At 37.1% G+C, this 26,712-nt stretch overlaps 4 protein-coding genes and 1 long non-coding RNA gene across 11 annotated transcripts; 3 read left to right on the forward strand and 2 right to left on the reverse strand.

Moving 5' to 3' along the window:
• Positions 1-400: 400 nt before the first annotated feature.
• On the forward strand, positions 401-3,990 carry LOC111430205 (pyridoxal reductase, chloroplastic). Its single transcript, XM_023066369.1, has 9 exons — positions 401-623; positions 696-924; positions 1,027-1,108; positions 1,204-1,327; positions 1,445-1,546; positions 2,413-2,564; positions 2,632-2,725; positions 2,823-3,004; positions 3,563-3,990. Exons 1-9 carry the CDS (start codon positions 474-476, stop codon positions 3,564-3,566), a joined length of 1,119 nt encoding a protein of 372 aa, XP_022922137.1. The 5' UTR covers positions 401-473; the 3' UTR covers positions 3,567-3,990.
• A 1,685-nt stretch (positions 3,991-5,675) lies between these two features.
• On the reverse strand, positions 5,676-6,333 carry LOC111430288. The gene has a single exon (XM_023066483.1). The coding sequence runs from the start codon at positions 6,255-6,257 to the stop codon at positions 5,871-5,873; it is 387 nt and encodes a 128-aa protein (XP_022922251.1). The 5' UTR covers positions 6,258-6,333; the 3' UTR covers positions 5,676-5,870.
• Positions 6,334-7,118: 785 nt separating this feature from the next.
• LOC111430287 (CDPK-related kinase 4) lies at positions 7,119-11,116 on the reverse strand. 2 transcript variants are annotated; one of them, XM_023066482.1, is made up of 11 exons: positions 10,297-11,116; positions 9,994-10,124; positions 9,856-9,897; positions 9,668-9,776; positions 9,493-9,571; positions 8,976-9,272; positions 8,773-8,882; positions 8,593-8,697; positions 8,442-8,504; positions 7,626-7,793; positions 7,119-7,540 (listed from the first exon to the last, which is right to left on the reverse strand). In XM_023066482.1, the coding sequence occupies exons 1-11, from the start codon at positions 10,759-10,761 to the stop codon at positions 7,406-7,408; spliced, it is 1,704 nt and encodes a 567-aa protein (XP_022922250.1). In that variant the 5' UTR covers positions 10,762-11,116; the 3' UTR covers positions 7,119-7,405. The 2 variants fall into 2 exon arrangements, with proteins under 2 accessions (XP_022922250.1, XP_022922249.1); XM_023066481.1 differs by having other exon boundaries at positions 7,119-7,793.
• On the forward strand, positions 8,329-10,768 carry LOC111430289. Of its 4 annotated transcripts, none has more exons than XR_002708311.1 (4): positions 8,329-8,658; positions 8,762-8,895; positions 9,022-10,170; positions 10,255-10,768. It is a non-coding gene; the product is annotated as an uncharacterized LOC111430289 (long non-coding RNA). The 4 variants fall into 4 exon arrangements; XR_002708310.1 differs by having other exon boundaries at positions 10,261-10,768; XR_002708308.1 differs by having other exon boundaries at positions 9,022-9,782; positions 9,879-10,768.
• Positions 11,117-19,098: 7,982 nt separating the features above from the next.
• LOC111430268 (nipped-B-like protein B) lies at positions 19,099-26,368 on the forward strand. 3 transcript variants are annotated; one of them, XM_023066443.1, is made up of 16 exons: positions 19,099-19,475; positions 20,135-20,182; positions 20,276-20,512; positions 20,942-21,040; positions 21,139-21,194; positions 21,424-21,535; positions 22,558-22,737; positions 23,095-23,358; positions 23,526-23,738; positions 23,826-24,029; positions 24,123-24,248; positions 24,337-24,645; positions 24,752-24,850; positions 24,977-25,488; positions 25,614-25,646; positions 26,052-26,368. In XM_023066443.1, coding segments are annotated over exons 1-16 (2,610 nt in total). In that variant the 5' UTR covers positions 19,099-19,358; the 3' UTR covers positions 26,053-26,368. The 3 variants fall into 3 exon arrangements, with proteins under 3 accessions (XP_022922211.1, XP_022922213.1, XP_022922212.1); XM_023066445.1 differs by having other exon boundaries at positions 23,095-23,352; XM_023066444.1 differs by having other exon boundaries at positions 20,282-20,512.
• Positions 26,369-26,712: the final 344 nt, after the last annotated feature.

Raw genomic sequence — 26,712 nt, forward strand, 5'->3', positions numbered from 1 at the left:
AAATTATTATTTGTATTAAGCGGAGCATGGACGAGAAATATATTCTCATTTCGAGCCCTATTTATCTAACAAAGAAAAATCTCTTCCCGCTGCTTTCTCATTCACTATCTAGACGGAAAATCTTCTCTCCGTTCAATACAGGCCTCCACGGGTCCATCTCACATATTGGACATTCCTAGCTAAAGTTAGGGTGTTTACAATTTCCTTCTATTCTACAAATATAAAATAAAAAATAAAATAAATTTGATGGACCGTTTGAAAAATAAATTTATTTATCTTCAAATATTAAACATTTATGACGTAATATTAACATTGGTCACAATTTAAATATTTTTAATTATTTTAAAATTTGTGGGGCCCGACCCGATGACTGAGTAGAGTGCTCCACCACATAACCAATGAATCAAATATCTTCAACTGTTTTTCTCATCTCCTTCCTTTTACTTGCACCTTGAGGTCTCGACCTCCAAACAATGGCAGGAATGGCTTCCTCCACATTCACCCCCTCCTTCTGCTTCAGATCTTTCGCTGTGGCCGCATCGAACAAGGCTTCCTCTTCTTCTTCTTCTTCTCCGGCGGCTTTCAAGCCACTCAAGCTTCCTCTCTTTTGGCCATGGCAGAAGGTCTGTATTCATTATCCAAATTGAATGGAAACAAACTACCCTGCCTTCAATGGCGTTCCTGTTTGATCACAGGTGAAGATGGGCCCTCTCAGTTTATCTCCAATGGGATTTGGAACCTGGGCGTGGGGGAACCAGCTGTTGTGGGGCTACCAGGAATCCATGGACGCTGAGCTTCAACAGATTTTCAATTTGGCTGTGGAGAACGGAATCAATCTCTTCGATACGGCGGATTCCTATGGTACTGGAAGATTAAATGGCCAAAGCGAAAAGCTACTTGGAAAATTCATCCGAGAATCTCAAGGTCCTGTTTGCTCTCTTATTCGTATTAACATTTATTTTCTGGCTTGTTGATGAAATTGAACGCGCGCAAGGAATTAAGTTTGCCCTAACCCTAATTCTCCAGAGAAAAATGACATTGTGATAGCCACCAAGTTTGCTGCGTATCCATGGCGCCTGACGCCGGGCCAGTTTGTCAAAGCATGCAAGTATGCTTCAGATCCAACTCAAATTTTATCATTATTTTCTTCTTAACTTGTAAATTTACTGCCACTTATTTTGGATGACAATGAGCTTTATTTAGGGCGTCTTTGGATCGGATGCAGATTGAGAAAATTGGTATAGGACAATTACATTGGTCAACAGCGAATTATGCTCCTTTGCAGGAGATGGCTCTTTGGGATGGACTAGTGGCAATGTATGATCAGGTCACTATAATTTCTGCTCAAATGGGTTCAACTTTCTCATCATTAAACTTGAATTCAGAGTATCTGAAACCATACGTTTCATTTTGATGCTGTACTCATAAAGTTGGGGAATTACAGGGCTTGGTTCAAGCAGTTGGAGTGAGCAACTATGGACCAAAGCAACTGGTGAAGATACATGACTACCTAAAAGATCGAGGAGTTCCCTTGTGCTCTGCTCAGGTATTTGGTATGAACAAGCTTACCAACCACCATGTACTTGACCAATGGTTTAAGGCTAAACATCTTAGGAGGATAAGAATTCGTGTGAGATCCTATATCAGTTGGAGTGGGAAACGAAACATTCCTTATAAGGGTGTGGAAATCTTTCTCTAGTAGATGTGTTTTAAAACCGTGAGGTTGATGACCATACGTAACAGGCTAAAACGGACAATATCTACCAGTGGTGGGCTTGGACTATTAGAAATGATATCAGAGTCAGACACCAAACGTTGGTCTCCAAGGGGGATGATTGTGAGATCCCATATTAGTTGGAGTGGAAAACGAAGCATTCCTTATAAGAATGTGGAAACCTCTCCCTAGTAGATGCGTTTTAAAATCGTGAGGCTGATAGCGATGCATAACGAACCAAAGCAGACAATATCTGCTAGCAGTGGACTTGGGCTATTACACAAGGAAATCGTCTAAGATTTTAATATTCTAGGGAGGGCGGTAACCGTCTAAGCCGACTGCTAGCAAATATTGTCTTCTTTGGACTTTCTCTTTCGGCTTCTCCTCAAAGTTTTTAAAATGCGTATGCTAGGGAGAGGTTTTCACATCCTTATAAAAAATAATTCGTTCTCCTCTCCAACCGAGGTAGGATCTCACAGATACCCACCATAGGATTTCAACTCATTTCTTCAAAGTCCATTCACTTTTGTCACCAACTGAGCCAGCCTATGATGGGTATGCTCTTATAGGAAACCTTGTTACTCTGCTCTTATTTTCTGCCACAAAGTTCTTGTTCCAAGAATGATGACTGTTAAATGACTGCATAGGAAACCTTGAATGGCAGTTGGACTTTGTGAATGCTAACTCTTTCATTTTAGGTGCAATTTTCTTTACTAAGCATAGGAGACGAACAGTTGGAGACTAAGAAGATATGTGATTCTTTGGGCATCCGCTTAATCGCTTACAGTCCTTTGGGGTTGGGAATGCTTACAGGAAAATACTCACCCTCCAAGCTTCCATCTGGACCTCGGTAAAATCAATGGATTGTTTTACATTTCTCTTTGAATTTCATGCTATTTACACATTGGCGTTCCCAGAGGTCTTCTGTTCAGGCAAATTCTACCAGGATTGGAACCTTTACTGAGTACACTAGGGAACATTGCAGAGAAAAGGCGCAAGACAATACCACAAGTAATTAATTTCAATGGAATTGTCTGTGATGTGATTTGCATTTCTTTAGATACTGTGGTTTTGACAAACAAATGCACATGATCTGAGCTGGTAACAGGTTGCTATAAACTGGTGCATATCCAAGGGAACTATACCCATACCTGGAGCTAAGACATTAAAACAAGCTCAAGAAAATCTGGGGGCTCTTGGCTGGCGCCTTACGCAAGAGGAATCGAACCTGTTGGAGGATGGAGCTCGAGCGTCCACCGGGAGGATGATACAGAATGTTTTCCAGACCAGGTGGTTTGAAGTTTTAACTTCAATATCAACCTTTTTTAAAAGTCATTCTATAACCACCCAAATCCACTGCTAGTAATATATTGTCCCCTTTGGCCCATTATGTATCACCATCAGCTTCACGGTTTTAAAACGTGTCTACTAGAGAGAGGTTTCCATATCCTTATAAAACATGTTTTGTTTCCCTCTCCAACCGGTGTGGGATCTCACAATCCACCCCGTTGGGGTCCAGCGTTCTCGCTGGCACACCACTTGACGCGCTTTGATACCATTTGGTAGATATTGTCCGCTTTAGCCCGTTACGTATCGCAGTCAGTCTTAGTTTTAAAACACGTCTACTAGGGAGAGGTTTTCACACTTTTATAAGGAATATTTCGTTACTCTCTCCAACCAATGTGAGATCTTACATAAATCTTTCCCTAGTATAAACGCATTCTAAAACCGTGAGGCTGACAGCGATACGTAACAAGCCAAAACGGACAACATCTACTAGCGGTAGGCATGGGTTGTTACCGTGGAAACATGCTTTCTTTCAATGTTAACCCCTTCATTGAAAACCAGGTGAACTTGGCAGCACCAGGTGGAATAGTGATGAGAGAATGAAGAACTCAAAGGCAAAAAGAAGGGCATACCCTCCTTATCCAGGGTCTATTTATTTAACCAGCCGGATTTTGGTACCGCCAATGCCCACAAAGCTGGAGAAAAAGAGGAAAAGGCACAGCAAAGCAAAGCAAAGGCATTGGCATAGGGTGCTTATTTCCTTATTCTATTCTAATTCAGCTTGTCATTCACTCAGTTTTAAGTTTTTGTTTCAATCATCATTAGAAAGGTTTTCAATGGATATGGCTCGAACCACTACGTTATCCATGTTCCGGTGAAATAATAGCACGTGCAGGGCTTAGGATCATTCTCGTTGAAATTAATGTTTTCTCTCTTCGACCTCGGTGTCGTTACATCCTTTGTATTCGCGAACATCGCCTTATCCATCACTTTCTCTCCGCTTTCAACCACATTTTAATCGTGCTTGAACTCCTCATCACAAAAGTCATGTCGACAACATCATTCTCTCCTGGATCTTTCACATAAAAGATTATTTCCATGTAGATCTTACTTTTTTTCAATAAATCGAAAATTGATTCTTTTTTTCTATTTAACCTAAGTCGAGAATAAAAATGATTTTTTTTTCCTATTTTCTAATTTAAAACATTTAAATATTTAAATATTCAACCTAATGAACAAAGAAATAAGAATCGAGTAATCCTTTTGGTACTAAAAATTAATTTACATTAACTTCATGTCGGTGTTGTAATTAATTATTTATCCTTCTATTAGTCAACGAATATTTATTATTATAATGAAATCAAATTGTTTTTTTTATGAGTTTAATATTATTATTATTATTATTATTATTATTATTTAAAATTGAATAGAAACATGGTAAAAGAAAAGGAATATAATTAAAAATTTTAAAAATCCAAAAAAGAAACACGTATAAAAGCAGTAAATGTGGTATAATATTAAATGTTTGACTATCTGGAAGCAACGAATATCGACGAAATCCGTTAGAAGGAGAATAAGAGGTTATTGGAAAATGTATTTTAAAATTTATTTCAGAAGTAAATAACAATAATAACAATAATAATAATAATTAAATTAGTCGGCAAATAAATAGATTTTTCTTTGTTTGAAAAACAAATCGAAATAATATGTGAGTCGGTCGTACACGAGTTAGGTCGGTGAAATCTTTTGAGCCAATTTAAATTTTGAACTGTGAACAACGTCCAGTTCGATTGAGTTGTAAAAATTATTTTAAAAAATATTACTTATCCACCATACGTTACAATAATAATTAATCTCATAAATATCAAATATTCAACAATTACATGTCACGACGTATAACTAACATCGGTTACAAACGTGAAATATTATTCATTTTCATTATAATCTTAAAACTATCGTTGGATTAGGTTCCATTATAACTCTATTTTTAAGTTGGTTGAGTTGACTTAATAAAAAAGTCAAACCATGAACCGACAGTAGGTTTCAAAAAATTCAACTCAATCCAAGCAATTTTTATGGTTTAGGTTGAGTAATCTGAGGTGGTTAGGTTATCGAGTCATATAAACACCTCTAAAATCATAGTGAACGATCCTATATCCAAATGGTCTTTCTGCAGTAAGCTAATGAGCTACAAAATTGCACGTTTGATTGATATAGATAGAGCCTTGGATTGGAACCGAACAAACATTTAGAGCTTATTTGCAGATACAGATACAGATAGAGATGTTCACCTGAGCAGCGAAGATAGGGAAACCTTTTTCATCTCGTCCTCGCCTCCTATTTTAATTTTTATTTTGTGAAATTTTTAATTTTTTAATTTTAATCTTTATCTCCATAAATTATTCAATTTATTTTTAACGTATTTAGATAAAGATGAATAGAGAAAAAAAATATTATTAAAGAGAAAATTAAAATTAATTTGAAAAGAATAAATGCCCCTTAAAAAAGGGAATAAAAAATAAAGTTTAAAAAAAAAAGAAAAAAGAGAGATGACGGCCTGGCCATCTCCCGGGGTTCCGCCTTTGCTTTTTCACGCGGACTTGGAAATGAAATTAAATTCCATTTAATTTTTGCGACTATAAATACTACGCGTCCGCTACCACCACTCCGGCGTTCCCTTTTTCTGCTGTGTTTTCACTTTTATATATGTTGATCGGAATTAGGGTGAAGCCTCGATGAGCAACATCCCTTCCTCCTTCACTGATTCCTCTTTCAATCTCTTCACCCTCGCCATCTCTTCCTCTCACGCTTGGATCTTCACTCTTTGACAAGCTTCCAATTGCAGCAGCTGCAGCGGCTTCTTTTTCTTCTAATTCCGATGGGGTTTGGCGGCGGTGGCGGCGGTGGCGACAAGCATCAGCACCTCCTGCATCTGAATTTCCATTTCCATATTCATTTGCCTCACTTTCACCACCATCATCATCGGAACAAGGTGGAGACTCCCAAGGGGTGTTTGGCAATTCTCGTCGGCCAACAGCAAGAGCGGTTCGTGATTCCTGTCATTTATGTTAACCATCCTTTGTTCGCTCGGCTCTTGAAGGAGGCCGAAGACGAGTATGGCTTCGACCAGAAAGGACCTATCGCCATCCCTTGCCCTGTCGACGACTTCCGTACTCTCCAGGGCATAATTCATCACGATCATCACCCCCATCATCTTCTTCCCATCTCCTGTTTTAGGGATTCGTCTCATCCCCATTGCTGATATTGATGAATACCGACCTTAGTTCTTAGTTTTGGGTCCTCTTCGTTTGTTTGTTAATTTTCTGATACACATAACCAATAGCAATTCATGCGTTACCATTGCTTTCTGGAAGTGGAATTGGAATTTCCTCTGTTTATACATTCAAATTATTGTCACTGTCAACATGGTCTAGCTTGCCATTGAATGTTGTATCATATACGAGCTTCTTCAGCCTCAATCATGATGATTAATCTCTGTTTCTTCCTAGTTAAAATTCAAATAACGTAATCAAAACTGTCTGAAATTGATTCTCGGAAGGATATTTGACCATTGGAACTCTTTTATCTTTCTAAATTGGCCCGTTTGACTTCAAAAAATGAGGGATCTCTATCCCATGGGAAAAGGGGTGGGTGGAGATTGCTTTGCTTGTAAGGATGTAATAACTTTTTATTATTCTTTCTGGCAATGACACCTACAGCTTTGCTGACGCGTTTTTCTGTGTATACTAAATCCTCCCTTGAATAACGCTAAGTCAAATTCTCTTTAGAACATTATTATGCTTCTTCCACTTACAGTATGTATTGCATTACAGTCTTGCAGATGCCATCATTGACTTCCCAATTATGACCACCCATAGCCCACATGGAATGGACGACATCAGCTCACCCCACCTCAACCCCATCAGTATTCTTACTTTCCTGTTTCCCTTCATTGCTTTTCTTTTATTCATATATTCATTACGTTTGGAAGTAACTCGATATGTCAAGACTAAACCCATATGTTTACAGAAAAACATAAAAAAGAAACAGAATGAAGAATTCTAAAATCTTGAAAACTATATCTTCAAACGTTTATTTCAATTGAGCACTTAAGTTTGGGAGAATGAAAGAACATAATATAGCATATCAGTTTGGCAAGTCTCAGTAAAATCTGTATTCTGATCTCTGCCTTGTTTTTACATGTAGGAAGGATTATAAAGAACTGGGCGGTGAAATGGGAAAGAATGCAATACATGGTACATCCTCGTTTCTTTTTATGTTTCTCAATCGCATGGCCCTCTTTTATTCAGTGTTTTGAAGCTGCTAGGAATCAAATTGATAATACAATGAGGAGAAAAAATGAATCAAGTGTACAGCTATTGAACTATCTGCTTCTTCTGTGTGTTAATGTCTTGTATTAGAGTATCGGATTGTAACACCATGTAGAAATCTTGTATATCCGAAAAAACTGAGTTTCCCATCAGAACTTCTTGTCCAATTCTGGAGAAAAGAATGAGCTATAGGACCCAGATTCATTTCCTGAACACATTTTAAACTTGCACTTCAATTCACTGTTGTTAGTTGTGTAAAATGTAGTAATTCCAAGCGTCGAATTGTTTCTTACCTGAACTAACTCATGTACTGAAATGACTCGATTTCCTTCCTGCTCGAAATACTCGAAAGCTCGGGTGGCGATGCTTTCCCATCCTGCAACAGCCTCCAGCTGATATACACTGATTGCAGCTGCGCAGAACTCCTCAAAGCCCATTCTTTTGTTAGCGAGAGGTTCCATCTAAATACAAGTTGGAAATGTTAGTGAAAAAGAATATCAACCACGGCCGGAGAGCATTATGCCAATTATGCCAAAGTTGCAGAGAATGTAACTTGATTTTGGTATATGCATAAAAGGTGTAACAACCAAGCCCACTACTAGCAGATATTGTCATCTTTGGACTTCCCTTTATAGGGAGAGGTTTCTACACCCTTTAAAGGGTATTTCGTTCTCCTCCCCAACTGACGTGGATCTAACAATCCACCCCCTTCAGGGCCCAACGTCTTTACTGCCCTTCAGGGCCCAACGTCTTTACTGGCGTTCATTCCCTTCTCCAATCGATGTAGGACCCCCAAATCCACCCCCTAAGGGCCTAGCTTCCTTGTTGGCACACCGCCTTTTTTTGTCCACCCCCTTCGGAGTTCGACCTCTTCGTTGGTACATCGTTTGGTGTTTGACTCTGATATCATTTGTAGGAAATCAAGCCCATTGCTAGCCGATATTGTCCTCTTTGGGCTTTCCCTTTCGAGCTTCCTCCTCAAGGCTTTAAAACGTGCTAAGGAGAGGTTTCCACACTCTTATAAAGGTTATTTCGTTCTCGTCCTCTCCCATCAATAGGGGATCTCACAAAAGGTGTCTAAATTGAAGGCCAAGTAAAAGTGATCTCACCATCTTCAGAATGTCAGCAACATTGGATTCTCTCATTGCATCAGTTACGTTTCTCACTAGAGCCTGCATAAGGTCAACTCATAATATTTATGCATCAACAGTAAAGATTACAAAGTAAACGTCGAAGCAAAAAGAATGGCAGGAGCCTAACCGCTTTGTAGTTATCAATGGTTACAAATCCATTTTGTGGATCCAAAAGCTTGAATTGGGTCCTGAGGTAGAAAAGTTCATCTTCTGTCAAAGCTTTTGCAAGTGCCTACAATAACGTAGAGATGTCGTTAAAGTTATTGATGCACCATTTGTGATATGTTCAATTGCAGTGACAGATTACCTTCAATGCTGCACGCTTGAAAGGAGTTGCACGAAGATATGCCTTAACTGACTTGTATATGAAGTTATCCAAAGGCACGGCAAGATCTTCATCTCGTAACCACGGGTGTGCTGTGAATCAAAGGTGCGAAATTGTTTGCTTATCAACAAATATACTTGTATACATTTTATTGGTACTAGAAAAAGTGAGCCTGAAGATTTTACTTAAAGCTTGTGCTGCTGTCATTCTTTTTCTATGGTCTTTATTCAGAAGGCGTTTCACAAAATCTTTAGCTTCTGGAGAGATGGTCGGCCAAGGGGAATCATCGAAGTTAGGATCGGCTCTTAGCACAGAGCGGAAGATTCCTGATTCAGTTCTTGCCCAGAAAGGTCTGCTCCCACACAACAGTATATATGCTATGACACCAATACTCCACATGTCTGCTTCAAAACTGTAGGATCTGTAGAGTACTTCAGGAGCAACATAGTATGCACTACCGACGACATCGTTCAGACGTTCATCTGTAGAAGAACTTATAGGTGTTGTGAAAACAGTCTCACCCCTAATGAGATGGCAAAGTGAAAATCAAGTAGGAATTGAAAGCAGCAACTTCTCAAGGACAGCCCAGAAGCTTGGATGGTAATATATGAATCTCTCTCCACCAATCTTTCATAATATATGCAAATGTTTAATGAACTGAACAGAGGCAAGAACATATTATCAAGGGCAACATGTATTTACCTGGCTTGACGAAGTCAGAGAGACCAAAATCAATGAGTTTGAGTCCTGTGTTCTCATCTTTCTTCATAAAAAGGAAATTCTGGTACAGTGAATTTGGATAAAGCTAGTTACAACAAGTAATAGGGAACTTTATTCAAAGCCAAAGAATGACTTGAAGCTACAAGAAGATGTGTACCTCTGGCTTCAAGTCACGGTGCACTATCCCTTGTAGATGACAAAATGCAACAACACAGAGTATCTGCACAATGATCGTTTTCGATTCTTGTTCCTGATATCTTCCTCCTCTGCAGGTATACGTTATGAACTTGTAATCGAGTTGATCGATGTTTTTTCTCAAGAGTAAATGAATCAAACCATTTTTACCTTGACACTATTCTTTCTAGCAGTTCTCCGCCTTCACACAATCTGATACCAAATTCAGAAAAAGGGTTGATATTAACTTGATTGAGCTATCAGAAAATGCAGGGCTATTGGCAAAAACAGATATCTACAAGCACATACTCCATAACTATGTAAATGTTATTGGCATCTTCAAATGCACCGTGGAAATGGACCAGATTCTTGTGCCCGGACAATGCTTTCAGTATCTTTACCTCCCGGCGAACATCTTCGATTCCAACGGTCGATGTCATCTGCCAAACCAAATAAGTCCGAGCAGCGAGTTGGCATCAAAATAATGTAAGTCTTTCGTTCCCACTTATGTAAATGGATTTTATAGCAGATTTAGATTAGGATCTCACGTTTTAGATGAACAAAACGAAGGAACAGATTGAGGTGAAGAAATGAGTATTGAACTAAACCAACCTTAGATTTAGAGATGATTTTGACGGCCACAGGCTTTCCTTTGAGGTCGCCTTTTTTACCTTTAGCCCAGAAAGTATGTCCAAAATGGCCCCTCCCCACCTCCCTCCCGAGCTCGAACTTCGCTCCAAAGTTCGTCGAGTACCCAAAGCTTTTATCCAACTGAACCTCTCCTAACCCCTCTTCCCCAATTTGGTTTTCCTCTGGTATCGAAGCCTTGCGTGATTTCCGCCGGAGAATGGCCATGATGGGCTTTGCTGGTGAAGGAGGCGGTAGAGGCCATCGGAATTTCCTCCTCGTTGTTCTGGCTGGCGACGGCGCTATTCCAGAAGGCAGAGGACTAGAAAATGGGCTCGCTGTCGCAGAGACAGAGTTGGAGTGCCGGGTATCTTCGGTTGGATGGCTGCCACCGGAAATTACAGCGTGGTTACTGATATCAGAAACGCTTTTACTACAGTGGTGCCCCATGGGAAAAGTTAAGCTGGAAGGATGACGTTAATCGGAGAATGGTTTAAGCATAAATGGCAATCTGTGGAGATTTAGTTCTGAATTTGGGATCTCTGAGAAGAGGAAGAAGAAGAAGAGGAAGAAGAAGAAGAGGAAGAAGAAAGAGTCGTCGGAGAGAAGGTGGGCGTTGAAAATGGAGGTTGTAAAGTCGTCGGAGGAAGGTAAATTGGAAGTAGGAACGGACATGCCGTTTGTTTGATTTAGTTTAACGATGAGGCTGATGAATAGGGTGCTGACACGTGGCATATAATTTTGTCAATTTAGGTGACCAAGAATTTAAAAAAAATAAAGTTTGAAAAATAAGAGTCGACATGTTTGTTTAATTATTTATTTTTTACAATTTTAATGTAATTAATTTTATTAAGTCAAATTATTAAAAAAGATTAACTAATTTAATTCTCATTCCTTAATAAAAATATTTTATATAATGTCTTAAATTTTAAGTTTTTAAATTTATTTAGCGCTAAATATTTTAATTATTCTCAAATAAATAATTTTAATTTAAATAATTAATACCGCCATCAATTAATTACTAATGATATTTTAAATATAATAATAATAATAAATGGTAAAATAATAAGAAAAAAATAAAAATAAATGTAAAATATAAAATATGGAGGAGGGTTGAGGGTTGAGGAAAATCAAAAATAAAATTAGTAAAAAAAAAAAAAATAAAGAAGTGAAATTAGAAGAATTTAAAAGGAATTAAAAAATGGATGAAAATGATGGTGGAGAAACTTAGGTTTTAAAATTAAATTAATTAACATTTTCTCACTGTAGGATTTAAATAATAAAAAATGGGAAGAAAATGAAAGGAGAAGAGAAGTCAAAGAGTAGCAGGTAACTACTGGATGGAGTCCAAATGTAAAACCTTCTTTTTTTTTTCTCCCTCCCTTCTCTAAATTATTCCAATAATAAATAAACAACAACAAAAATAGAGTTCCCATCTGTGTTCAAATTGGGTTATTGGGTTCTTATTTTTTAATTATTTAAAAAATCTTATTTATCAAATCAATGGTTAAAAATATTTTTTGTTTTTTTTTTTTTAAATTAAGCCATGGTTGACTTAAGTTGTAACTCTATTTTTATCGGAAGCAAAAAAAGAGGTAAACATGTAAACCAAATAGAATTTTCGACTTTCAAAAAATTCAACCTAACCTGATATGAATCAAGATATCAATCTGCATATAAACTTTGAAGAGCATGTGAAGAAAATGTTGTTCAAATTATCACCAGAGTTGCAATTCATGTCACATTAAGGAAGAATTAAACTTCATTTATTCATGGACAGTTACAAATTTTAGGTAGATGATAATCGAGAGTTTATGTTTCTTTAATGTACTTTAAGGCTTTATTTATTTTAACCTTACATTTACGTAATGTTCATAAAGTGTGAAAGTTACAACTCTTGAAATGCATCCGGTAAAATTAATGGTTTTCATTTTGAGGTTGCGTAATGCTATGTATATTGTCTTTATAGGGTAGGTTTGGAAAATGTAGGAAAAAAAAACATTTGTGGTTTCTTCTAGCCAATGTCTAAATTTCTTTGCAATTTTATATAGTTTAGATTACATATTTAAAATCATTCAAGCTTGATATGAACGGTTGAACCCAACTTTTTGTGGGAAACAGCTTTACATGAACTGTTGAACCCAACTTTTTGTGGGAAACACTCACACTCTTTATTAAAACCAATCGAGAAAAGATTGCATGACACTTTGTAGAATACTACTACTTTGTATTTCTTGGAATGGAGGGGTACATGACACAAAGGGTATTTATAGTAGAGGCTAAACAATTTAGTCTTAAAATTTTTAAACCTTTGTTCTAAAATACCAAAATCATTTCTCTAAATTTATTTCTAAAATCCCTAAATCATTTTCCTAACATAAATATACAATGACTCACACAATTGTTGGGCTTAACTCTATTGTGCTAGTGATGATATTTTAATACTCCCCCTCAGCACTAGTTCTCATCGGTGTTGAAGCTTGCTTGCACTCTAACATGCTGAACTTCTGAAGCATATCTCTTGTATACTTTTGTTGACAGAGAAACAATCGTTCATTTGTGTGATCAACTTCTAGGCCTAAGAAGTGTTTAAGCTCTCCTAGCTCTTTCATCTGAAAGCGTATGGATAAATTTCTCTTTCGTCGTCTCCAATGATAATCAAATTGTCCACATAGACCAACATAATTACAAATTTTCCTTCTCTTTCTTTGATGAACAAGCTCGAGTCTGCATGCGCAACTGAATAACCACTTTGGGCAAGAAATTTAGCAATCTTACCATACCAAGCTCTCAGTGCTTGCTTCAATCCGTAAAGAGCTTTTCTAAGCTTACATACGTGATTCGGATTAGCTACACTCTCAAATCCCTTTGGTTGGTTTATATAAATCTCCTTGTCTAACTCTCCATGTAAGAAAACATTCTTCACATCCATCTGCCACAATTTCTAATCTTTACTTGTCGCAAGTGCTAGCAAGACTCGTACGGTAGTGATCTTTGCCACTAGACTGAATGTTTCGTCATAGTCTAGTCTATATTGTTGAGAAAATCTTTGAGCTACGAGTCGAGTCTTATATCTCTTGATTGATTTATCTAGTTGATGCTTTATTTTGTAGACCCACTTGCAAGAGATGAGCTTGAGATCTCCTAGTCACGACACTAGTTTCCAAGTTTAATTCTGGTCCAGGGCTATAATTTCTACCGAGTTTTATGATGCTTCTTCATATGTATATGATTCATTGTTTGAATCTGGTAAGACTTTCTTCTCCGAGGACCACCATGAAGACGCTTCATCAAAAACTACATCTCTTGATGTATAGTGTTTTCCACTTGTTGGATCACAACACTTCCACCCTTTCCTTTGATTGACGTATCCAACAAATATACACTTGACTGCTTTCTTGTCAAACTTTCTATGTAGATGATCAGACACAAATACATAGCAAACACAACGAAATACTCGAAGTAGCTGACTGTAGGTTTCATGTCTCATCGTATCTCGAATCCTAGCCTTGGTTGGGAAGCTTGTTGATCACATGGGCAGCAGTTCACATAGCTCCAACCCAAAATTTTCTTGAAACATTCTTTGCTTGTAACATGCTTTGACATATTTCTGCAAGGTGTCGATTCTTTCTTTCTGCTACACCATTTTGTCGTAGCGTGTTGGCACATGTAAATTGACGTCGTATTCCACATTTGTGTAAATATTGATCGAACTCATTTGACGTGTATTCTAGGCCTTTGTTTGAACGTAGGCAATGAATTTTCACTCTTACTTCTTCTTCGATCATCATCTTGAATTCTTGAAATTTTGAGAATGTGTTAAGACTTTTTTTTCATAAAGAAAATCTACACATATCTTGAGTAGTCGTCAATAAATGTCACCATATACCGCATTCTGCTAATCGATACTTGTTTGACTGAACCAAACAAATCAGTGTGAATTAACTCTAATGGTTTCTTTGCTTTGAAACTTGATTCTTTGTACAGTAATTGATGAGCCTTACCATATGGACATCCAACGCAAACAACGTCAGTTTTGACTTCAAGTTGAGGTAGACCTTTGAGCATGGATTTTTCCGTAATCAGTCTCAACTTGTTGTAGCCAACATGTCCGAATCTTGCATGCCATAGATCCGTTGTCTCATTCTTTTGGGTCTTGTCAACATAGGCAGACTCTGCAGATACAATGTAAACGGAATCCACTCTTCGTCCTTCTATTGTCAGCTTTCGTATTATCTTAACATCCTCATAGACTTTCACATCCTCTAGCCCCAACAAGACGTAGTTTTTTGATGTTGTTAGTTGTGACACTGACAACAAGTTCTTCTTTATACCCGGTACATGATAAACATTATGTAGTGATACTATGTCAAACTTATTGTCATGCATGATTGTCGTATTGTCAATCTGAGCAATTGACAACTGTGTGTTATCTGTTGTGCGTATCATGCGACTCCCTTTGTACTCTTTCTTGTTTTTTAATTTTCTCTGATCGCTAGTCATGTGATTTGAGCATCCTGAATCAACGATCCAGTCATTCTCATAATCGATATGATCTCCCATCATCGCCATGAGTGCTAGCTCGTCTTCTTTTATGGCATAACGTACCTTTGCATCTCATTCCTCCTCCATCTCCATGTTGGAGGATGCCACGTTGCTTTCGACAGATTTTTTCTTAGACCAACAATCTCTAGACATGTGGTCCTCCTTCCTGCAATTGTAGCAAATACCTTCAAATATCTTCCAGCTCTTGTTGTCGTTCTTATGAGCTATTCCTAGTTGTGTAGTTCCTTGGTGGCTTCTTCTTTTGTCACCATCTTTGTATCCACGTTTGTAGAAGGCTTATTATTGCTCTAACTTTCACTTGTATAGAGTCCTTCTTCTTCACTCTTCAATGTAATGCCTCCCATTTGTTTAGTCATGGATTCTTTACTGGCTAATAAATTTTCAAACTCTACAAGTAATGGCTGAGTCGGCCATCCTTGTATAGCAATAATGAAGCTTCTATATTCTATAACTCGTTCTCAAGTAGTTGTAGCCTCCTATCGTTCTTCTTTGAAACCAACATCACGAACGTGTCCCATGCTTCTTTCGGTGCCTTGTCATCCCAAATATGCTCCAACTTCTCTTCTCCATTGTGGTCTTCAAGACAAGCATTACTTTGCCTGCTTTGATTCTCCATTTGAGCAAGGCGCCGTTAGAATCCTCCTTTGGCGGCGTAGTTTCACTCTCGCGAACAATCTACCAAAGGTCATGTTCTTGTAAATAGCACATCATGCATGTTGCTCACGTGTTGTGTTGTTGTTGTTGAGTTTCTTAATTCCTCCAACAATTTGGAAATCACCCATCGTGTTGGCTACCTCAGTAATACCAAACAAGCTCTTTCGACACAAGACTTGCAGAGTCACAAACTACTCACAACACAAAGAAACTCACTCACTAATAATCCTAAGAAATCGTCTCTGATGTGAAAGATCAGACAGAGCTGCAACCATAAACCATACTAAGAATTCCAAGAGATCGACAACCTACACTAACCTCGCTCTGATACTAGATTGTTAAATACAAGTTTTTGTGGGAAACACTCACACTCTTTGTAAAGACCAATCGAGAAGAGATTACAAAGAAAACATTTATTCCTAAAATTTCTTGGGATTGAGATGATAAACCTAGGTAGGATAGAGGGGTATATATAATAGAGGCTACACAATTTATTCCTAATGAACCTTTTTCATAAATTTATTCATAAAATCCAATCATTTTCCTAACATAAATATACAATGACTCACACAATTGTTGGGCTTAACCCTATTGAACTAGTGATGATATTTTAACATGATCATTCTTGTTGGTTGAGTAATTCAAATCTCAAACAAGTATTCTTATCTTGAGATGTTCATTCAATAAAGTAATCAGAGACTTATTTTTCCTTGGGGTAATAAACTAGGGGTTTGCATATCTAAGTCCTTACTAGGATTCTTAGATTTAACTGACCAGATTTCCTTATCCCAACCCAAACGGGAGAAAACAAATCGAATCCAACCCAACACGACCTTTATGATTTGAGTTAGGTAGTCCAAATTAGTGGGGTCATGTAAACACCCTTAGTGAGGGTCACTTATAAGAGAAAGCAAGCGTGAGAGCAATAATATCTTATTGGCGACAGTAAGAGTCAAATTACGAGATATAGCAAGAGTGAGAGCTATACTGTTGCAAGGGCGTGATAACTAGAGCTAGAATAAAAAGTAACTAAAGCTATAAAGAGAACTAGAGCGAGCCAATGGTAGAGACTAGAGTTCAACAAGAACGAGAACAACAATTTACATGTAGTGTTTACGAGGTTGTTGTATGGGATCATATGTACCCATCTCAATTGGATGGATAGTTTCTCTTTTAAATCTCGTGTATCATTTATGTCCCACGAGTGTTGAACATCATGCCATCAAGCATACGATTCTAATGATTTAAGATTGTCACTACTTGAAGAGGCCACGGATGATATGTGTTAATTTGACTATCAATACTCATAGATCTAAACCTCCCATTGATACATGTTAGAGGCGCACAACCAAGCTAAAAAATCGAACCGAACCAAATTTAAATGTTGATTTTATACCCAATGTAGTTCGGTTAGAGTTCAAAATTGTGAACTAAGTATAATAAAGAATGATTATTAAACACTTCGAACTAATATGGTTCGGTTCGGTTATTAAACACTTTAAATGTTGATTTTATACCCAATGTGGTTCGGTTCGGTTAGAGTTCACAATCGCACTCTTGCCGTAGTGGGACAACGATTGTGCGCACTTGTTCTAATTCAGCGAACAAATAAGCCATGAGAAATTTGAATTTCGCACACAACGTTGACAAGAAATGTTTTAGAAAACGTGAGCAAGAAAATAGGTCGAAAACAATTTGAATAAACAATGGTATAAGCTAAAAGCGATTAGGCAACAACAACAGGTTTGATAACATATAATTCGAGTAGAAAGAAGTGACAACTAGTCATATTCCCTATAGTACATTTTGGGGTATTTTAGCTTGGGGGGGGTACACATGATTTTTGTGACCGGTCATACATCTCCGTATTGACACAACATGAAATAGTAAAAACCTATCCAAGATGAAAACATGTAAAAGGGGTTTGGAACGAGCATGCGATCATGGACAAGTATGACCGAGGCATCCGACATGCAGGCATAGGTAACTTGTCTTGGACAAACATAACTTTGACACTGTGTACCCTTTCTAAAGAAACTTCAAAGACGTGCAATTTAACCAAATAAAGCAACAAGAAAATTAACGTGTAATCTACTCACCAAAAATCATTTTCAACAATCACTCTTCAGTGAACATCGTGATTGGTTACTTGATACACATAACGTGTAACTCTTACCATAAAAGTAATTATTAACAACCATCTCACATGACTATTAATGGCTGGCTACTCAAATACACACAATAGTATATATATACACACACATATATATAACCGGTATTTAGAAAATAACAACCTTTGAGTTTGATGTGTTGGTCTAGGTGTCCTATGTCTAAACCTACCTTCAAATACCTTAACAAATCAACCTAGCTTCCTCTTTGTAGGCTTGAGTCTAGTTCCGACTATCTCAAAAGTGCTTTAAACTTATGGGTCATCATGTTGACTTCCAACCTAGATTTCCAAGGGTTTTCCCCTTTTTGAACGATACTGTATGTGGTACTATAGCGACAACGATCGTCTCATGGACAGGTAGCTGTGGTGGTGAATGTGGGGGCAATAGTTGCAACGACTGGTACGCAAGGGCCGTAGTGGGACTCGTGGCTTCAAGTGTGCGAGTCCCTCCTTGGACGTCGTTGGTCGTGAACGATAATGACAAGTAGCGAAGAACAGATGAGTGTGGAAGATGACGAGAAAGAAGCGAAAGAGGGAAAGAATGATGGAGACAACAATGCAATGAAGAAAGAATAGGAAAGGGGCGACAACAGTGGCGCAACTGAGTGGTAACGATGTCTTCGATATGCGTGCATCGGGGGACACTCCAATTGTGGACTCGACTATCTATAATTGAGCCCTTAGGGTTAGAGTTTTCGTTTATTTTTTTCCTCTTTTTAATCTGCTACCCGTTTCTCGATTTTTAAAATTGCACACTATCGATTGATCATCAATAGCCAGTCTTCGATATGAACAAATAACTTCAAATTTGAGAAGTCATTGGTCACGATCATCCATTCTTAGTCTCAATCACTAATCCCGATACTTGGTTACTAACTACCAATCACTAGAATCAAATTTTGGTTATGATCTATGGTCTCAAATCCAATCGCTTTTGACCTTTACTAAGGATCAGTGACTCTCGATCGAGACCAAAGGCTAGCGACCAATGATTGGGACGAGTGCTTGGTGACTAGTGACCAAGATCAATGGTTCCCAATGGCCCAATTTACCACCTTTCCTTAATGGTCGTATGTCTAGCATCATTAGTTTTATTAAATGATGTTTATTCCTCAAATTATTTGAAATTTTTAAACCAAAATTTTTATTTGGTATAGATTTATATCGATAGAACTATATTTAAGTTATTATTAATTATTTATTTTTTTAATTAAAAATATTGATTATTTTGGAAATAAATTGAAAAGGAAAAGAGGGTATAGATATTTTTGATTAAAGACGAAGAGTGTTGGGTGTAATCCTTAAGGAAGAAGCATTAGTGTTGTATCTGTATTTTTCTAAAATCACAGTTTGACCCACAAAAGTATTGAAATTTGCGAAAAGACCTCTTTTCCCTAAATAAATTGACCCCCTCCTGTCGTCGACCGTCTTCCTTCTTCCCCCTTTCTCCTCTCTATCATCGCGTTCATTCTCCTACTCACTGCCTCTTCGCCCTTCCAAATCCCTCACTGCCTGATTCCCAATCTCTTCTCTGCGCCCCCTCGTCATCTCCCCCAGTTCCTGGGTGCCCTTCCAGCCCCTCCGGAGCTAGGGTTTCTGGACATTCCCAGAGGCCGACACAGACCGATTTGGAGCATTGACGCTCTTTTATCTTTTCATGGAAGCCACGGCTGCAGCGCGTGGTGCTTCTCTCTCCATGCATTCTCCCCAGCTCTCCCGCCAGGAATGGCGTGCCGTTGCTGACAATCACTCCGCTCGAGATGCCGCCGATGAGGTAGGGCTTTCCTTGTATTTAAGGGTTTCTCGCATTGTGCCGCTTCTTTTTGTTTCTGCACTAATCGGCTACCGTTTCTTTTTCGATCTCTTGCCTTGGCCTTATATTTCACATGACGAATTATAAAGGACAGGAACGCACCTCTTGTTTATCTTAATGTCTTATCGCTTTACTTGTCCTGTTAAATACTTGTACTGAATATTTTTTTTGTTGCCTCTCATATCATTGTAGTTGTTGTTTTGTGTATGAGTTTATCTTATTCTCAGGTCTGGTAGTAGAACCCTGGTTTTTCGTGGTAAATGGGAGGACAGCATGAAGTCATGCTTAATACATGTTTTGTTTTGAATTTTGAGTTTTAAGGAAATAAACCTTAATCCAAATGTAAGAGTGGAGAATACAAGAATCCTTTCAATCTGTTAATATGAAATCATCGGGAACTTTAAAAAATTCTTGTTTGAAGGACCTTAAAGCGGGCCAAAAAGAGTATTCTACTATGTTTGATTTCGATTGAACACTGCGTTCATTATTACCCCCCACCCTGAGCATACTGAAGTTAGCTTATGTCCTGCCCCAATTATGAAACTTCCGTTAAATTGTATAGAGCATCATGTATGAGTTGTAACCGTTATTAGTTTTATCGAAGCTTATTTGATGTGCAGGAGCTGGAACGATCAAAGTTGCAATCAGATGAAAGGACTATATATGAGGTAAGAAAGTTCTGGTATTGGAATTATCTTATAGAACCTCGTGAATCATTATATGAACCTCATGAATTATCTTATGATTTGAACTATGTCAAGGTGCAGCAGGGAAGGGAACCCCTTGATGTTGACTTCTGTTCAATTTCAATAAATGGGAATCCAGATAATGATATTTTGCAGCGGCGGCTCAATGATGTCGCTAGACAAAGAGAGGATCTTCAACAGATGGAAATTGAACTTAGAGCTCAAGTTATTGCAAGATCAGAAATATTGGAAATGCAGAAGAGTTTTGATGCTCAAATGAAAGAACGCAATAATGCTGCCATCAAGATGCAGGTTTTTACTTTCTACGAATAGATGCTTGGACAAGTTGTCTGACGAAGCTCGTGTTGTAATTGTTTTTAGCTGCATTTTAATCTTCTATATCATTTATGGTTCAGAAATACATTTGCCACAGTTGCATTGTTAATTGGTTTTGATAGTCAGAAGCTATTGATTTTGCAAATGAGCTTCGTGAAATTATATATAAAATCATTCCACTAAAGATTTGTGCATAGTACTTATAAGTGGAATTTAATATGTTTAATTTCGTACTTATATCATTTCGTAAAAAAAGTGGAAATTAATACGTTTAATTTCATACTTATATCATTTCGTAAAAAAAGTGGAAATTAATAAATGAAGATTTTTTTTTAATTGATTACTGATACTGTTATTAGACCTGGACTACTTTGATACTAGAATGAGATGCTTGTGATCGTACAGGAACAACTTTGTGAAAGAGATCAAGCTATTCACGAATTGGAAAGGAAAATAGAAGATAAAGATAGAGAATTGCAATCAATTAAATTAGACAATGAAGCGGTTTGTTGTTTTTTTCCATCATGTTTGGTTTTTTAGCCTAAGAATGTTTAAAACCAATATTTTTTTAATAACCCTCCTAGTTTATAATTTCTTGACAGGCTTGGGCCAAAGATGATCTTCTGCGGGAACAAGATAAAGAAATAGCAACTTACAGGTTACATTTTGTGTACAAGTCTTTCTTCCTTTTTTGAGTCATTGATTTTACTTTTTGATTGCTCTTATACATACTTAAATACTGTAATTTTATTGCTGTACAAATATTCACTACCTGCATTTTTGTTGGCTCTGCTATAAACAGCGTATTTTCTATTAAGACCTCGTGTTCTATAATGCTGCCATAATGAGTTATGAAGTTAAGAAAATTAGAAACATATCCTTTGTAGGAGAGAACGTGATCATTCTGAGGCTGAAAGAGCTCAGCAAATGAAACAAATGCATGAACTTCAAGAACACATCCATGAGAAAGAGCGACAGCATCTCGAGTTACAGGAGCAGGTTTGTTGCTTTTCCTGGTTAGGGTTTTTTTTAAAAAAAATTTTATTTTATTTTTTTTAATTTTTTAATTGAATTGTTCTTTCCGGTTAATTTGAAAATCAATTTCATTCTCTATATCATCTTTCTTCCTTTCCACCATTCTCTTTAAACCTCCTTGTAAGTACTTCCTAAGGTATTGTGTGGTAAAGAAACTTTAGGAGTTTTTTTTATTAATTTCTTTGTGATGGATGGAAGATTAAGAAACACCCCCAAATGTAGGATTAATTCGGGTATTCTTGTTTGTGTTCTTATATTTTGTTCTCAAGTACAAGTGTTGATGCTGCAGAAACTTGAAAACATTATCTGAGTTGTTGAACAAGCTTGAATATTTTTTAATTTAATACTATAAAGTTTCTAAAGAAAGCAAATAAAATCATGTGCTTGTGCTAGAGAGAAAACTTGTAATAATGCAAGGTAATGCTAACAATAAATATTGTCTTTAATGCAATGAGGCAGTATCTGCCTCTCATCTCCAAGCAAGCTAGAATTTGTTGATTTAAAAGTGTACTTTATTCTTGAATCATGAAAAATTGGTCCTTTACAAAGGATGGTTTCAGTGGCTGTTCCGAGTGATTTCTAAAGCCTCAGTTGTATTTCTTACTTGTTGGAGTTCGCCCTTGACATGAATATCTTTTTTTTAATTTTATTTTATTTTTATTGGGAGGATGTTTGTTCTAAAATTTTCTCCTTTCAACGTGTGGATTTATCATCTAAGGAGTGTCTCTTGATAACAATACATCCATTGCCTCAATTGATCCTCTAGATTTATCATCTAAGGAGTGTCTCATGATCAAAATACATATATTACCTTTCTTCATTATTATTGTCAAGGCATATTGCTGTTGTATTTGTCTAGATTTCTGTGAAACATGATTTTTATTTCTTGCAAACAGTTTCCCCTGATTTTGTCATTCACGTGGTTATGTATGGTTATATTACAACTACGCAACTTCATAAAGATCTTATGGTTTCCTATTATTCAGCATAGGATAGCTCAAGAAGCCATTTTGTACAAAGATGAACAATTGAGGGAAGCCCATTCTTGGATTGCTCGTGTCCAGGAAATGGATGCTTTGCAATCAACTACAAACCACTCCTTACAAGCTGAATTGCGTGAACGAACGGAGCAGTATAACCAGCTATGGGTTGGTTGCCAGCGTCAGGTTGGTTTTCTTTGGCCTTTTGATCAAGTATTATTATAGCTTACAGACTTACAATTATGACTATAGTCCTTTTCTTGGATCATCAAAATCACCTTACTTTGTTGTCAAATCTATGAATTCTTCTGTTACTGTATTTCCAGATTTCTTCATTCTGAGCTATTTATTAATGACCTCTACAATATCAAATTTCATATTTTACAATATTTTGATTCTACTTTAGGAACCATTGCAGCACATAAGGTCGTTTATTTAATTATTCTAAGATCTTATTTGTATTTTTTTAATATTGCTTTATTTATTTTTCCTTTGAAATTTATTGTTGTCATCAATATTATCATTTTCTTTTTTAAATATTAGTTCGCAGAGATGGAAAGGCTTCATGTGCATGCATTGCAACAACTCCAACTCGAGTTGGCTGATGCAAGGGAAAGAAGTGGGACTTACAATGATGAATCAAATATATCTCAGACAAATTCCAAAGATGTACCACAATATGGACAAACCAATAGTAACCAATTAGGTGGAGCAGCTTCAACTGGAAATAATGGGGCGCTGTCAAGTGGGAATTCAGAAAATGTTCCATCTTTTAATTTGACGGGCAATTCATCTATCCAGGTGGGAGTAAGTGTCCTCCTGTCCAACTATTGATCTTAAAACTTCTAAAATGGATCAACAATAAACGAAGGAGAAATAATTTTGAACCCTCATCCCTTGTTGCAGTTGCAGCATGCACATGAAAAAACATTGTTGACTTCTGTAATAATATAGCTGATCTGTTTTTGTTGCAGACTGACCATGTATCCGGTGTTCCACTGGCTCCATCATCTCTCCTTGGGATGCCACCCTACCTTCCACCTGGGCAGATGGCTGCTTTGCATCCTTTTTTGATGCATCAACCTGGGGTTCCTCATTCTGTGCCATCCCAAGTTCCCCAATCTCATATGGGGCATTTTTCTTCATTACCAACCATATCATCCATCCAACCATGGCAGACTGAGCAGGTAACTGACATTAATATATTTGTTTTTTTTTTCTTCTCTTCTTTGAATATTGTAGGAAGCAAATTAAATATTATGCATCTTCTGAAGATTGTTGCAGAGGGTTCCAATGTATCTGTTCAGAATGAGCTTCAGTCATCTCAAAATATACAAAGCATAATGACATCAAATGCTAATTACCCCTATGAGATGACTGATAATGGGCAAGCTCTTGAACCAGATTATCTGGATGTTCATAGCAGGGAGAGAAGAGAACCTGATTCAGGGATTTCATTGTCTTCTGGAGAAACACAGGTCTTTTAAATGATTTAAACTCCAAATAATTAATTAGTTACATGGTTTTTTTAGTCTTGTTTGCAATCCTGACAATGCATATATATTTTTTAGCTTGAGTCAGTGGATAGAGGATACCAAGTTGCCCCCCAACCTGATACGAGCTTGCAACATGTCACCACTCAATTTCATGATGCCCTAAGGATTGGTTCCACTTCTATTCAGCCCAACAATGAAAAGGTGAACATTCTGTGTTCCTTCCCTTTATTATTTGGTGATTGCTTATTTGGTTCAAGATTTAACTTCAGCTATACTTTGTTTGCCCCAGGATCAAAATAGTTTGGGTGCAGGTGATCAAGTTCCTGAGGAGCAAGGGTTAAATGGGGGAAAATTAAGTCCTGCTGTCAGTACATTATCCTCTGATTCTTCCTCCATTCACAATGTAAATGTCAGTGAAATGGTCATCAATGCTTCTGGCTCTGGGGTGGTTGTACCTGAAGCTTTTGTTTCTTCTGGGCTGAAAGCTCCAATGATGGCAGGGAAGACCTCAGAACCTGCCCTTCTGGATGAAAGAGCATTATTGGCTTGCATTGTTCGCACTATTCCAGCTGGTGGTAGAATTCAAATAAGTTCAACAGTGAGTTTTAGTTTTGACAACTTTATCATAGTGGTGATTACACTTTTAGAAAATAATATTTTGTTGCCCTTTTCTTAAATGAAGCTATTTGCTCTTTCAAATGCAGCTGCCAAATAGGCTGTGCAAGATGCTTGCACCTTTACACTGGCGTGATTATGAGAAGAAGTATGGTAAGCTCGAAGATTTTGTAGCTGGTCACCCTGAAGTGAGATTCTCCACAACTTGATGCATATTAAATGATTTTATATCTCTAGCAGTGTGACTGTAAAAGTTACTAAATTTTTCTTTTTCTTTTTGAATCAATTAATGCTTTATTCTTTATTGTGATCAGTTATTTGTGATTGAGGGAGATTATATTCAGCTTCGTGAAGGAGCACAGAAGACAATAGCAGCTACTGCAGCTTTTGCTAAGGTTGCCGCCGCAGCTGCAGCTTCATCTCATTATTCATCACATTTGCCTTCTGTTGCTATGACCCCAATGGCTCATACTAATCGGTCAAAGAGGATTCCATCTTCTGATTCAAAAAACATGAAAGCCGAGAAGACTTCTGTTTTTACTCCAAATATGCACAAGGATTCTCCTCAGGGCACACAAATGAAGAATCAACCTAAAAATGGGTTTCATTCAGCTGCTGGTGGAGGTCTAGTAAACATGAAACTTTATACAAGACCAAAGGATAATCGTGAACTGAACGTCTCAGAAGCCAAGCCTGGTGAATCATCTGTGTTTTTGGGGTTTGAAAATGGGGCTGCTGTTGATAGAACATCAAGTGGGAGCAGTCAAAGCTTACCTTCAACTGATGGGAGGTCTAGTGCCAATTTTTCTGGGAAACATCAGGGCAGGTATTATTCTAAACCATCTAGCTTGTGGACTCTATGGTCAATATTCTTTTGCTCAATATCTTTTCGTCGTGAATGAATGATTGAACATAAGTTTAATGCGTTTAACTTTGTATGTAACGTGACAGGATGGCTGCTGCTCCCTTGCCTTCACGAAGATAGTAAGTACTCTTGTTAGATTGGAGTTTTGAGTTCGGTTAACCTAAGCTTTCTTTTGTATGCTATCTGCATTTGCGTGTGTTTTCTCAATTTGAATTGTTACTATTATTGGTTGTGATTTTCTCAAGAAGGTTTTGATGCTCAACTGTTTTACTCAATTAGTGGTTGTTGTTTATAAGAAAGCAACATCGTTCCGTGTTCTGATAGATTGTCTGAATTATTATCCACTAATGCATCCTCTCCTGGGCAATAGTATCTCTTTTAATTTCTCTTTGGCTTCTTTAAACTCTTATGGTCCAATAAGTTTGTTTTGGTAATAAACGATTGTATCTATTCTTGAGTTTAGGGTAATACTTGAATTTTCATGGTTGATATTTATGGAGGATTCCCTTTTGTGGATTTTCCAGAGATTATATGGAATGTGCTCAAATCTTATGGCTTAACGAGGGCTTCTGGAGGAAAGGATCGGATAATACTGAGACGTTGAAGCAGAAAATCGTCCAGTTTTGAATGATCAATTATCTGTAATTTCTCCGAACGGACTTGTCAAACTGTTTTCTTCTCTCCTTGTTGTATTTTCTCGGTTTTTTTGGGGTTATTGTTAGGGGTGTTTGTGTTCTAATGACATGGATTCATCAGATGTCTCATTCTGATTTTTTATTCAAACGAATCATTACAACTGTGAATCTGATAGTAATACTCGATTGATCGATCTCTGTGATCTTTGTCATATTCCTCATGGTTTCTGGCATTTCATTTCTACTTTTTGTATGTAATTTTGATTTGTTCTGAACTATTATTAAAGTTCAAATATCTTTTATACTACAAATTGGGCTCATTTTATACTAGATGAGTTCAAATTATGGTTGAGTTCTACTTGCTTATGAGTTCAAATTATGGTCTTCAAAGTTCAAAAAACTATGCGATAAAATATTAAAACTTTGTAGGCTAATATAACTTTAAAAAGATTATGAGTCTATTACATTAATAAATTTAATTTTTATATTTGGAGCAATTTTTTTTTTAATCAATTAAACAAATAAATTTTAATTTTTAAAAAAATATTTA

Source organism: Cucurbita moschata, unplaced genomic scaffold, assembly GCF_002738365.1.
Source record: "Cucurbita moschata cultivar Rifu unplaced genomic scaffold, Cmos_1.0 Cmo_Scf00033, whole genome shotgun sequence".
Lineage (NCBI taxonomy): Eukaryota > Viridiplantae > Streptophyta > Magnoliopsida > Cucurbitales > Cucurbitaceae > Cucurbita > Cucurbita moschata.

What these genes read in the sequence shown, in the direction of transcription:
- LOC111430287 (XM_023066481.1), bottom strand. Translation starts at nt 10,761, where the DNA reads ATGGGGCACCACTGTAGTAAAAGCGTTTCTGATATCAGTAACCACGCT. An exon ending in GACAGCAGCACAAGCTTTAA is followed by an intron (nt 8,883 to 8,975) that starts GTAAAATCTTCA and finishes TTTGATTCACAG; the next exon opens with CACACCCGTGGTTACGAGAT. An exon ending in TTGCTGACATTCTGAAGATG is followed by an intron (nt 7,794 to 8,441) that starts GTGAGATCACTT and finishes ACTTGTATTTAG; the next exon opens with ATGGAACCTCTCGCTAACAA.
- LOC111430288 (XM_023066483.1), bottom strand. Translation starts at nt 6,257, where the DNA reads ATGGGGATGAGACGAATCCCTAAAACAGGAGATGGGAAGAAGATGATG.
- LOC111430205 (XM_023066369.1), top strand. Translation starts at nt 474, where the DNA reads ATGGCAGGAATGGCTTCCTCCACATTCACCCCCTCCTTCTGCTTCAGA. An exon ending in CAGTTTGTCAAAGCATGCAA is followed by an intron (nt 1,109 to 1,203) that starts GTATGCTTCAGA and finishes AGCTTTATTTAG; the next exon opens with GGCGTCTTTGGATCGGATGC. An exon ending in GGCGCAAGACAATACCACAA is followed by an intron (nt 2,726 to 2,822) that starts GTAATTAATTTC and finishes AGCTGGTAACAG; the next exon opens with GTTGCTATAAACTGGTGCAT.
- LOC111430268 (XM_023066443.1), top strand. Translation starts at nt 19,359, where the DNA reads ATGGAAGCCACGGCTGCAGCGCGTGGTGCTTCTCTCTCCATGCATTCT. An exon ending in AAAGAAATAGCAACTTACAG is followed by an intron (nt 21,195 to 21,423) that starts GTTACATTTTGT and finishes TATCCTTTGTAG; the next exon opens with GAGAGAACGTGATCATTCTG. An exon ending in TGTCTTCTGGAGAAACACAG is followed by an intron (nt 24,030 to 24,122) that starts GTCTTTTAAATG and finishes TATATTTTTTAG; the next exon opens with CTTGAGTCAGTGGATAGAGG.